General features: G+C 35.4%; 1 protein-coding gene across 6 annotated transcripts in view; it reads left to right on the top strand.

The window, feature by feature from the left end:
• Nucleotides 1–13,591, top strand: part of KLHL13 (kelch like family member 13) — a 231,580-nt gene that overhangs the window by 85,721 nt on the left and 132,268 nt on the right. For 3 of the 6 annotated variants that reach the window (XM_033112321.1, XM_033112303.1, XM_033112314.1), the window contains exon 3: nt 1,925–1,990. The exons of the other annotated variants lie outside the window; for them this stretch is intronic. In XM_033112321.1, the coding sequence (XP_032968212.1) occupies nt 1,925–1,990 (66 nt within the window). The remainder of the gene's footprint in view (nt 1–1,924; nt 1,991–13,591) is intronic. 6 annotated transcript variants of the gene reach the window in all.

Below are 13,591 nucleotides of genomic sequence, written 5' to 3' on the forward strand. Positions count from 1 at the left end.
GCTTTGGGGAACTACATCTGAAGTGTTATACCAGGCAAATGCACTGGGGTGCGCTACGATGTAGCAGAGCCTAGCTGTGCATCACAGCTCTCAACTTTAAAACTCCAGAGAATTTGATGAGAGAGGGATCCACAAGAACATGACAAATGATGAGAGTTGAAACCTTAAGAGAAAAATGGGCTTATTGGTAGGAGACCATTATTTTCCTTTATTTGCTGCTGTCACTCATTCATTAAAATAGCAAGCCTGTTGTTTTTATATGTGGCTGTGAAGTGCTGTACAAAAATCAATTTTATATGTATTGTAGAATTCAGGAGACATATTGGTGACCATGCAAAATCATAGAAAGCATGTATAAAGCTTTATTTTAAAAAATCATGAAGGAAATTTTACTTTATTTTAGACTGTGGTATAGATTTATTTATATAGCTTAAATGTAATACAGGTTTAGAAATTTATATACATATATATGTATAATTTATATGTATACATATAAATTTATATGTATATAAATTTCTAAACCTGTATTACATTTATATATATTAAGTTAAAATAAAGGATAGTGACTTGTGTAGATACATAATTTCACTCAGTTACCAGAAGGTGGCACACCAGATTCTTCTTAAATACACAAAAGAAAGGAATATTAATGGGAATATAAAATAAGCTGTATTTAAAGATATTTTAATGTATTTTTAAGCAAAAAATGTATAATTGTTATTTTCTTGGTGAGACTTTGTGCTAAAACATGACAAATACAAAATTAACTCATTGTAGCTTTTTATGATTCAAAAATAATAATCTAAGTATATAGCATTTTAAAAGTAGACTTTGAAATAGTATTGCCATTAAGAAGAGACTATTTTGAATTTACCATTCTAAAAAGGAAATAAAATACTTGCTACCTACCTTTTGCATAAAAAGTCATTAGATTTAGGATAATATTTAGTATAAGGTCTCTGCCAAGGTCTTTTAAAAGATGCTATTGGACTATGACCTTGATTTAGTTGTGACTTTAATAATGAAATAGTGCTTGTAAGATGACCCAGAAAAAAGCCCAAACTGTTATATTTTGAAGAAAAAGTTAGATAAAGGTAATGCTTACTAATGTTTACTTTGTATAAACTAATGACAACATAAATGAAATAAATGTAAATAAATTCAAACTTGTGTTTGAGCTCCTCAAACACCTGCCAGCTTACTTTAATTTTTTAACTTTAGTTTTTTAGAGAGCTGACTGCATATACTGCAGTGCTTGTGCATATACTGAGGCAGTACCAGAAGTATGTTCATTGTTGCTTTTTGTATTAGCCCAAATGAGTTAGATATATAACCAGACTTTACAAAAACAAAGTCTTCTGTTTGGAGACAGTACATCTATTTATATGTTTTTTATTAAATATAAGCAGTATGAAAATAAGAAAATTGGTAGTAAATAACCTAGAAGAACATTAGCCATCTGTTCTCCGAAAGCTTGTAATGTGTGTCATTTTGCATTCAGGTTGTTATGGCAAAACAGTATATCAGCTAAGAATTGAATTTTAGAAAATGACAAAGCTAGAAAATGACAAAGCAGTCCACGGCCGAGTATATATTTACTGGAAAAGTGTTTCCTTCTGTCTAAATTTGGCTAGTTTAGTCTTCTAGATCAGCTGCCAATAAATGTTGTATTTAATGTCAATCTTTATTCCAGACTTTTTGAAACATTAAGAGAGCTTCTAAAAGCAAATAGGATCTTATGACTTTCTGGTTAAGGTTTTAAAAAGGTTATTTTAGATATTTTCTAATTGTTCTGTGTGGTCTTAACTGATAGGGATTTATAAACATGGTTTATTAATTTACAGCTAAAAAAACTAAATATAATAAAGCCACAATTAACCAGTTTTTTTTTTTTTTTTGTTCTTTTTTTGCACTCCACTTTCAGGAGACGGAGGCAATTGTCTTTAAAACAAGCCGATTTCAAGGATATACTCAAAAAATCAACATCAGGGTATGTCCAAGGGTCTGCATTTTCTTCTGCCTTTTTGTCAATGAGAATTTATTTTCATAAAAAAGACCCTGAGATACTGGAAGACATTCAGTCATCAAGAAAATTTTCAATGACGTCTAGAGTACTGTGTTTATTAAGATAAAAAAAAAATGTCTATAAATCCCATTGTGTGTTCACCATCCAGAGTCAGTTCTCCTTCAAATCACCATACATTTGATCCCCCTAACCTTCATCTAGTACCCCCCACCTCCCTTACCCTCTGGTAACCACTAAACTATTGTCTGTGTCTATGAGTTTTTGTTTCTCATTTGTTTGTCTTGCTCTTTTGTTGTTTTTGGTTTATATACCACATATCAGTGAAATCATATGGTTCTCTGCTTTTTCTGTCTGACTTATTTCGCTTAGCATTATACTCTCAAGATCCATCCATGCTGTCACAAATGTTCCTATATCATCTTTTCTTAACGCCAAATAATATTCCATTGTGTATATATACCATAACTTCTTTATCCATTCATCTATCAAAGGACATTTTGGTTGTTTCCATGTCTTGGCCACCATAAACAAAGCTGCAATGAACATTGGAGCACACGTGTCTTTATGGATAAATGTTTTCAGATTTTTTGGGTAGATACCCAGAAGAGGGATTGCTGGGTCATATGGTAATTTTTTGAGGAACCTCCACACTGCCTTCCATGACAGCACCAGTCTGCATTCCCACCAACAGTGTATGAGGGTTCTTTTTTCTCCACAGCCTCTCCAACACTTGTTACTATTTGTCTTGTTGATGACAGCCATTCTGACTGGGGTGAAGTGATATCTCATTGTGGTTTTTATTTGCATTTCTCTGATGATTAGTGATGTTGAGCAGTTTTTCATATGCCTATTTGCCAAATGTATGTCCTCTTTGGAGAAATGTCTCTTCAGGTCCTCTGCCCATTTTTCAATTGGGTTATTTGTTTTTTTCTTGTTGAGTTGCATGAGTTCTCTGTATATTTTGGATATTAGCCCCTTATCGGCGGCACTGTTTGCAGAAATTTTCTCCCATTCAATTGGTTGCCTCTTTATTTTGTCGATGGTTTCTTTTGCTGTACAGAAGCTTTTAAGTTTCATATAGTCTCATTCATTTATTTCAGCTTTTACTTCCCTTGCCTTTGGAGTCAAATTCATAAAATGCTCTTTGAACCCAAGGTTCAAAAGTTTAGTCCTATGTTTTCTTCTATGCAGTTTATTGTGTCAGGTCTTATGCTTAAGTCTTTGATGCATTTTGAATTAATTTTGGTATATGGTGACAGATAGCAGTCCAGTCTCATTCTTTTGCATGTGGCTTTCCAATTCTCCCAGCACCATTTATTGAAGAGGCTGTATTTCCTCCCTTGTATGTTTTCAGCTTCTTTGTCAAAAATTATCTGTCCATATTTATGTGGTTTTATTTCTGGATTCTCAATTCTATTCCATTGGTTTATGTGTCCGTTTTTCTGCCAATACCATGCTGTTTTGATTATTGTAGCCCTGTAGTACAAGCTAAAGTCAGGGAGTGTGATACCTCTAGTATTGTTCTTTTTCCTTAAGATTTCTTTGGCTATTCGGGGTCTTTTGTGGTTTCAAACAAATCTGATGATTTCTTGTTATATTTCTTTAAAAGATGCCGTTGGGATTTTGATGGGGATTGCATTAAATCTGTATATTGCTTTGGGTAATATGGCCATTTTAACTATGTTGATTCTTCCAATCCGTGAGCACAGAATGTCTTTCCATTTCTTTGTGTCTTCTTCAATTTCTTTAAAAAATGACTTATAATTTTCAGCATATAAGTCTTTCACATCCTTGGTTAAGTTCATTCCGAGGTATTTTATTCTTTTTGCTGCAAATGAAAAGGAATTGTTTTTTGTATTTCTTTTTCTGAGATTTCATAGTTAGTATGTAGGAATGCAATGGACTTTTGTACGTTGATTTTGTAGCCAGCAACTTTACTGTATTCGTTGATTGTTTCTAATAGCTTTTTGGTGGAGTCTTTAGGGTTTTCTATATATAGCATCATATCATCTGCAAAGAGTGATAATTTAACTTCTTCATTCCCAATGTGGATGCCTTTTATTTCTTTCTCTTGCCTGATTGCTCTGGCAAGGACTTCCAACACTATGTTGAAAAGCAGAGGTGATAGGGGACAGCACTGTCATGTTCCTGGACGAAGAGCAAAGGGCTTCATTTTTTCACCATTAATTATGAGATTAGCTGAGGGCTTGTCACATATGTCCTTTATTATGTTAAGATATTTTCCTTCTATACCTGTTTTGTTAAGTGTTTTAATCATAAATGGATGTTGTATCTTGTCAAATGCTTTTTCTGCATCAATTGATATAATCATATGATTTTATCCTTTATTTTGTTTATGTGATGTATCACATTGATGGATTTGCGGATGTGGAACCATCCTTGTGCCCCGGGGATGAACCCCACTTGGTCGTGATGAATAATCCTTTTAATGTATTGTTGTTTTCAAATTGCTATAATTTTGTTTAAGATTTTTGCATCTGTATTCAGCAAAGATATTGGTCTGTAGTTTTCTTTTTTTGTGTTGTCTTTACCAGGGTTTGGTATCAGAGTGACGTTGGCCTCATAAAATGAGTTAGGGAGTAATTTCTCTTCTTCAATTTTTTGGAAGAGTTTGAGCAGGATTGGTATTAGATCCTCTTTGAAGGTTTGGTAGAATTCACTAGTGAAGCCATCTGGTCCAGGACTTTTGCTTTTGGGAAGGTTTTGAATGACTGATTCAATTTCATGACCATGGATCGGTCTGTTTAGATTTTCCAGTTCTTCATGGTTCAGCCTAGGAAGGCTATATGTTTCTAAGAACTTGCCCATTTCTTCTAGGTTATTGAATTTGGTGGCATATAGTCCTTCATAGTATTCTTGGATGATCCTTTGTATTTCTGTGGTGTCCGTGATAACTGACCCTTTTTCATTTCTGATTTTGTTAATTAGTGTCTTCTCTCTTTTTATCTTAGTGAGTCTAGCCAAGGGTTTGTCAATTTTGTTAATCATTTCAAAGAACCAGCTCTTTGTCACGTTAATTTTTCTATTGTCCTTTTTTTTTCTTTATTTCATTTAGTTCTGCTCTAATTTTTGTTATTTCCTTTCTTCTGCTGACCTTGAGTTTCATTTGTTCTTCTTTTTTTAGTTCTTCATGGTGTAACATGAGGTTATTTATTTGTGATTTTTCTTGTTTCTTCAGACAGGCCTGTAATGATGTACACTTCCCACTCAAAACTGTTTTTGCTGCATCCCAAAAGTTTTGGTAGGATGTATTTTCATTGTCATTTGTTTCTCTGTATCTTTTGATCTCTCCTCTAATTTCTTCTTTGACCCAGTCGTTCTTTAAAAGTATGTTGTTTAATCTCCATATATTTGTGTATTTTCATGCTTTCTTTTTGCAGTTCGTATCCAATTTCAAAGCCTTGTGATCAGAGAATATGCTTGGTATGATTTCAATCTTCTTAAATTTTCTGAGGTTGGTTTTATGTCCCGATATATGGTCTATCCTTGAGAATGTTCCATGTACACTAGAAAAGAATGTGTAGCCTGATGTTTTAGGATGAAGTGCTCTATATATGTCAATTATGTCCATTTCATCTAATGTGTCTTTTAGGGTTGCTATTTCCATATTTATTTTCTGTTTGGATGATCTATTCATAGCTGTCAGTGATGTATTTGAGTCCCGTAGTATAATTGTGTTTTGGTCAATTTCTCCCTTTAGTTCTGTTAGTAGTTGCTTGGTATATTTTGGTGCTCCCTGACTGGGGGCATAAATATTGATGACTGTTTTATCTTCTTGTTGTATAGTCACCTTTACTATTATGAAATGTCCATCTTTGTCTCTTGTTATCTTTTTCACGCTGAAGTCTGTTTCATCTGATATCATTATGGCTACACCTGTTCTTCTCTGGATAACATTTGATTGGAGTGTCAATTTCCACCCTTTCACTTTGAGTCTATGCTTGTCCTTGTAGCTGAGAGGTGTCTCTTGGAGACAGCATATGGTTGGGTTTAGTTTTTTGATCCAATCTGCTACTCTGTGCCTCTTTATTGGTGAGTTCAGTCCATTTACATTTAGGGTGATTATTGATATGTAAATATTTCCTGTCATTCTATCTTTGGTGTTCTGGTAAGATTGTGTCTCCATGGTTTCTTTCTCTTTTTGTTGTTATTTCTGTGTGGTGGTATTCTATGATGTTTCCCTCTGTTTCTTCTTTTATTACAGTATATATTTCAGTTCTGGAGGGTTTTTTTTTGAGTGGTTATCATTAAGTTTATGTAAAAGAACGTTTGATAGAGTATTCCATTTTCTTTAGCATGCTTACTTTCTCCATTCCCATATTTAGGTTCAGGCCTTACTCTCCCCCTTTTTATGTTTTGGCTGCCACAAATTGTCTCTCTTGATGGTGTTCATATAGCCTCCTTTAGTGTTTCTTGTAGTGCAGGTCGTGTATTAGAAAATTCCCTCACCTTCTGTATGTCTGGAAAGGTCTTTATTCCTCCTTCGTATCTAAAGGATATCTTTGCTGGATATATTATTCTTGGCTCATAATTTGTCTCGTTTAATAGTCTGAATATTTGGTTCCACTCCCTCCTGGCTTGTAGAGTTTCTGCTGAAAAATCTGATGATAATCTAATGGGCTTTCCTTTGTAGGCTACCGTGTTCTTTTCCCTGGCTGCCTTGAGGATTCTTTCTTTGTCGCTGGATTTTTGACAGCTTGAATACAATGTGCCTTGGAGAAGGCCTGTTGGGGTTGAGTTAATTAGGTGTTCTATTTGCTTCTTTGATTCGAGGATCTAGGTCTTTCCACAGGTTTGGAAAATTCTCGTCATCTATTTGTTTGAATATACTCTCTGTTCCCTTCTCTCTTTCTTCTCCTTCTGGTATGCCCGTTATTCTTATATTGCTCTTTCTGATGGATTCAGAAACTTCTTGTAGAGTTCTTTCATTTCTTTTAAGTCTCAAGTCATTTCCAGGTTTCTGTCTTCGATGTCACTGATTCTTTCCTCCATCTCATCAACTCTACTTCTCCTCTGTTAATAGTTCACCTGGGTCATCGGGCACCGTGTCCTTGTGGGGATATGGAGAGCTTTTGAAATTCCAAAGCTTTTCCTGCACCAGATTCAGAGCCTGTGTGTTTCAGCAGTTCTGTTGCAGGGATCTGCCCAGGTAGGTGGAACAGGGGCGGAGTGAGTTGTGAGAGGTGGCCCAGTGCAATGGCGGCGACCACCACCACAGCTAGTCCTGCTTCCACAGCTCACTCCCCTTCGCCAGAACTAGTTGGGCTGTGAATCTGTGTCTGCGGAACCTAGTTCTCAGAACTGCAAATATTCTGTTCTTTTGATCTGACACTGCTACTTTTTACTTCTTGCCCTGGGCAGGTTGGGGCGGGGTGTACTCTGGGACAGTAGGCAGGGGGCAGCTAGTCTCAGTGCTTAAGGCTTCTGTTCTTTGCGGCAGTGAGGGCTTGAACCACCATTTGTAGCCCTCTTCCCTCAGTCTTTGATCCGAGGTCTCTGCCCTGAGTGTTGGGTTCAGCCGAGTTATATGCTTTCCCCTCTGCCCTCTGGGCCATAAATGGAGCCCTAGCAGTACGAGTTCTTCCCTCTCTAGCATCTGGAATAGTTCCGGGATGCAGCGAGCTCGGAGCACTGAGCTAGGTCTGTGTCCTGTGCCCGTGAGGCTCCGTCTCCACACTTCTCTCTTCCCTCCTCCCCTGCTCGCGCAATTTACCCACCTTTAGGTGAATTCAGTAGTGAGACTCTTTGTCTTGCCTGTCTGCTGTGCAGGGATTCCTTTGTGGTGTTGTAGTTGTTCGATTTGTTGTAAATTCCAGGGGAGATTTCCAGAGGCTCACCTCACACAGCCATTTTGATGACGTCAATCACACCGTTCTTATTTAGACACTTCTCTGCTTATAAACTTCTGTTTCAGTTTACTCCATAAATATTTATTAAGTGCTTTCCAATGTGCCATGAATAGTGCTCATTTAAAAAGATGGAAATATTCAGGGATTCCTTCTTGAAGGAGGAGCAAGAATTTGGGGAGGACATCTCAGGCAGATGAAGTAGCATAGCTGGAGCACAGGGTGTGGTTAACAGCATGGCCTCTTATTGGAGCACTAGATACATTATCCGTATTTGATCATGGTATACTCTCTAAATTGCATTTTTTAAAAGCAATTTTAAACTGGTAATACAAGATCAGGTATGTAAATTGTTTATATTTAAAAATCACTGGTTTCTTCTACTTCTAACACAATCACTTTGATTTGGAGTTTAAGGCATTTTTCAATAGATAGGAATACTTAAGATTTAATTTCATTTATGCATGCCAAAGATGTGTTAAGACTTAGGTATATGGATATGGGAATCATACATGAATGAAGCATTCAAGGGTAGCCCTAAAAAAAAAAAAAAAAAGAAGAAACCCATAAAGAATATAGGTACTACAAAAAAACAAACAAAAAAATAAAAAAAAGAAGGGCAAAAACTTCTGAATTTCCCAATTATTTTGGTAATCCTATTTTTAGCTGCAGTGAGAGAGTAAGGGCAGTCAGAATTCGTGGGTCATTGAGTCCCCAGCAACTGGATCTGCTCAGTCCCTCTGTATTTTTGTCCTTCCACCATAATTCCTATCTTAGTCTTATTACCTCATTCATTTGACCCAAAATTATAAAAGGTGTTGCATAAATATCAGGAACAACTACCATTCTGGCTTTTCCATTCTCCTAGTCATTACCTTTGTTCTCCTTTGGTCCATTGCCTGTTGTTTTCTGTCTTACCAGCTTACCATCCCCCCAAAAACAAGTTAGTAACTTCCTTTGGAAAGGTTAACAATGGGAGTGTACTTCCTTTTACATTATTTGTACCATCATGGTATGAAGACTTCTCCATGCATATACACATGCATGTGCATAAATATGTGCCTGCAAAACAAGTATATTTTTGTAGTTGTTTGTATTATGAAGGAGATAGGTACTATATTAATCCAAAGCATAGTCATAACTACAAGAGTCTATGTAAATCCTTTGTGGAACTATAAGGATTCACACAGTTCTGTTACGAAAATTGATATGTGAGAAAGTGCTTATAAAACATGAAATGACTTTCCCTCATAGTTTTCCTTGAGAAACATCTGGAATTTGCCATTTTGATTTTAGCAAGGCTACATATCTGAGTATTTAGTAAGACATTTTAATGTATTTGATTTGATATTCAATTTCCTGAAACAAATAAAAGAGGTACAAACACACCCACACACACACACACACACACACCCCTGGGGTACCAAAAAAATGTATACAAGTGGACACTTCAGTCAACGTTGCTCAAGCAGTAATTCGCCGTAATCAGAAGAGTCTGGATGCTGATGGTAACCACTTTGAGCACCTCTGGTAATTGCGGATGTCAGATGTGACTTGTATTCATCTTTTGTTATCAGTGTATATTGAGTATTACAATTTTAATACAGTTTTTTCCTTTCTTAAAATGTATATACTTTTTTTTGGCACCCTCTGTATATAGCCATTCATGTGAACAGTTCTATTTCTTGTAATAAGGAGCCCTGCACGTATTAAGAATTTTGCTTGTTATTCAGAGATTAATTTTTTGTGTTCTTTAAAGGGTTTAACATTCCTACTTGGTTGGCATCCAAATAATTTTACTGATTGGCAAAACATAAACAGAGCACACATTTTGGCATGACCTACATGCAGTCTTGTCTGAGCAATGTAAATAACATGGATATCCAGATTAGTCTGAAAAGACATTGTCAGGACTGAAGAGAATATTATACAGTACTTGCTCACATCAATTGTGGTTAGTGCTATTAGTCTTTAGCTGTACCCACCATGGGATTAACAAACACTTGCAAGAAAATGATAAGTCAGCTCCTAGGAAATATCAGGAAACTGGAGAGATAGGTCAGATATGCGACATATTAGTCAATTCCATTAGTGAGGAGGTGGATTGGAGATAAACTGTAGCAGTCTGTAAGCAAGTTAGATTTTCATATAAAATTATTTAGAAACATTTAGATTGAGAACAAATTAGACTATTAGCTGTATATTTCACTTTTCTCCCATACTATGATTGGCTTAATTTTTACTTACCTTATTCTCCCTGATCATTCTTAAACACCTTCTGGAATTAAGATTTTGGAAATGATCTTTCTTAACACTTGATTTTTGGTGTTTCTCTCCCAGTTCCATCTTTGAGTGTACATTTAATTGGAGGAGTAAATAGCTCTTTGTAGTTCTTGTTTCTTTAGAATACATTGAGACATTTACAGAATGTGGTTCACTTGATATAGAGACACACATCTTATGGAATGGTCCCATCGAGAAGGTTTCATCTAGAACGGGAGTCGTGGACTAGGACATGCAAACATGGTTTCTAGTTCCAGTTCTGTAGTTAACTAGCAGTGTGACATCTGGCAAGTTAACTTATCTGGGCTTTAGTTTTTTCATCTATATCATGAAGGTACTGAGCAAGATGGTTTGTAAGAGTTCTAAAGGTTATACAAATCTTCTTTCTACATTGGGAGCCAGGGAATTCTGTGTTGTAAAATTTTGCCAATAATGTCTCTTTTTATGGCCTTGGCCAAACCCCAGTATTGTTCTTTGTTTATTATGTCTCTGAAATATACATTTCACAGGTATTTTTTAAGTGATTAATGTTCATAAAATGCTTTGAGGAGCGTTTATGTATGTTGTCTTTCCGTCTTGTTTTATGCAGTTGTCCATAATAGAAACCAAGTTTTCTGTAAATGAAATCAGCGTTTCCTATGTAAATGAGGGTTTTTGACATTTCCCACCTAAATATTAAAGTAGTGGGACACTAAGACTGCATAAAATTATATTTAAAACACGTGTTTAATCATTTTCTTCCTTTCACCTTGAGGTGAAAACAATTTTAGTTCTGGAATGTAATGGTAATTACACTCCATATTTGCTTCTGGAGTTGCCATCAGGGTAGTAAAATCTGATTAATTTGGAATTTGCTAATTTGTAATTGGGGTTATTTTACCTGGATGAAGTTTATTTCTAAATGATGTATGAGGAATGGTGCTGTTCAGCAAATGAAAATATGTTTCATATTTCTACCTAAAGGGATTATTTCTAAAGCCTTTGGCATATTAATTGTTTGCTCATGAGTGATAATTACAGATGACTCCTAGGAATTTATTAAAGCAAAAGAACTGAATATATAATAAATAAATGTCTATCATCGGATAAAATGCCTTTTAGAGTTTGGAAGTCTTTAAGAGTGCTGAGGGTGGGGTGGAGGAAAGCAGTCTTATTTTCCTTTCACTTTGAACAAATATTACCATTGTTGTAATGCCACACAAACAGGTTCTAAACATTAAGTCTTAAAAAAAATAAGTCTAAAGAGAAATCTAGACTGAAAATTGGCATAGATAATTTGATGGTATTGGTTGATTTCTTTGGAGCCTAATAAAATTAGACAAAAGAATATGTTGGTTTCTTGAATCAGTTGATTGTTCACAGAAGATAATAACTTGAGAACCTTTGCAATAAAGTGCCTTCACCTGCTGTTGAGGCTTACCTTCCTAAAAATTTGGAAAACTCTAGAGTCACCCTATTTTCCACTCATAAATGTTCAGTAGTCTTTATAGATAAACTGCTTGAAACACTTCACATCATGTTTTTGCATAGGTTTTGGTGTTTGTTCTCAGGAGAAGTTATATTTGCAATTACTGCTTTGTAATATTTTCATAAGTTGGAATGTGGTTGAGTTTCATTTCTAAAACATTGCCTCCTTGCTACAGACAGCTAATTTGTGGCTGTTTTATGTTTTATATTTTTAAATGTTTGAGAGTGCTTCAGGTTTTTGGAGTGGGACTTTCCAAACTTGCTTGATGAGTACGTGTGTGTGTGTGTGTGTGTGTGTGTGTGTGTGAGAGAGAGAGAGAGAGAGAGAGAGAGAGAGAGAGAGAGAGAGAGAGAGAGAGAGAGAGAGAGAATATGTGTGTATTTTTCCTTCTTGGTGTTTCCAACAAGTTGTTACTGCTGATTGTACCTGGGACCTTTTTGCTCCATAACTATTAAGAATTATTACACGAACCCTTCTAATATGAAATATTGAGTATGGTTTATTTGTATTAGTGGTGATTTCTTTAATCTCTTAATATATTTTTGCCACTAAGGCATGGATAAATCCTCCTTTCTATGATTCCTTTGAAGATGCCTATGAGTCAGTTATGTGTGTGGGTACTAAAAAGAGTTGGAAATATAATTTAACCCTCTAAGATGCTTGAGTGGGTTTTTGGGAGGTTATTTGTGTACGGTAGATTGAATAAACGTTATTTGTTAAGTAGCGGTGTCTGACATCTGTTTAATATTTAATAAAGTTTATGCAATACTGGTCAATGTTTCAAAATAAGCTTTCACTCTCTCCATATATGTATGAATGTGTGTATGTGTATGTATATGCATAGCATATACATATATGTTTGGGTTTCATAGGAAAGTACTTTTTTCCTGAATATTGATTGTATCTTAAAGAAGGTACTCGTAATTTACGTTAGCTTATTTCAGTTTGTATTTCTGGTGTATTAAATTATATGTTGGAATTTTTTAAAGTAGTATGTTTCCATAGAAACATTGATCTGAGATTTTTGAATATTAATTTTGTATCCTGCTACTTTACTAAATTCATCTATCAGCTCTAATAGCTTCTTGGTGGAGTCTTTAGGGTTCTCTATATATAGTATCATATCATCTGCATATAATGATAATTTTACTTTCTCCTTACCAATTTGGATGCCTTTTATTTCTTTTTCTTGTCTGATTGCTGTGGCTAGAACTACCAGCACTATGTTGAATAGAAGTGGAGATAGTGGGCAACCTTGCACTGTTCCTGATCGTAGGGGGAATGGTTTTAGCTTTTCCCCATTGAGTATGATGTTAGCTGTGGGTTTGTCATATATGGCCTTTATTATGTTGAGATATGATCCCTCTATTCCCACTTTCTTACGGGTTTTTATCATAAATGGTGGTTGGATTTTATCAAATGCTTTTTCTGCATCTATTGATATGATCACGTGATTTTTATTTTTCATTTTGTTAATGTGGTGTATCACATTAATTGATTTGTGGATGTTGAACCACCCTTGCATACCAGGGATGAATCCCATTTCATCATGGTGTATGATCTTTTTAATGTATTGCTGAATTCTGTTCGCTAATATTTTGTTGAGGATTTTTGCATCTATGTTCATTAGAGAAATCGGCCTGTAGTTTTCTTTTTTTGTGGTGTCTTTGTCTGATTTTGGGATCAGGGTGATAGTGGCTTCATAAAAAGTGTTTGGGAGTCTACCCTCCTCCTGGATTTCTGGAAGAGCTTGAGGAGAATAGGTGATAATTTTTTTTTGAACGTTTTGTAAACTTCACCTGTAAAGCCATCTGGTCCAGGGCTGTTGTTTGTTGGGAGATTGTTGATTACTGATTCAATTTCCGTGGTGGTAATCAGTCTATTCAGGTTTTCTGTTTCTTCTTGAGTTAGCCTTGGAAGGTTGTACGCCTCTAGAAAATTGTCCAT

Source organism: Rhinolophus ferrumequinum, chromosome X (assembly GCF_004115265.2).
Source record: "Rhinolophus ferrumequinum isolate MPI-CBG mRhiFer1 chromosome X, mRhiFer1_v1.p, whole genome shotgun sequence".
In the NCBI taxonomy this organism is placed as follows: Eukaryota; Metazoa; Chordata; class Mammalia; order Chiroptera; family Rhinolophidae; genus Rhinolophus; species Rhinolophus ferrumequinum.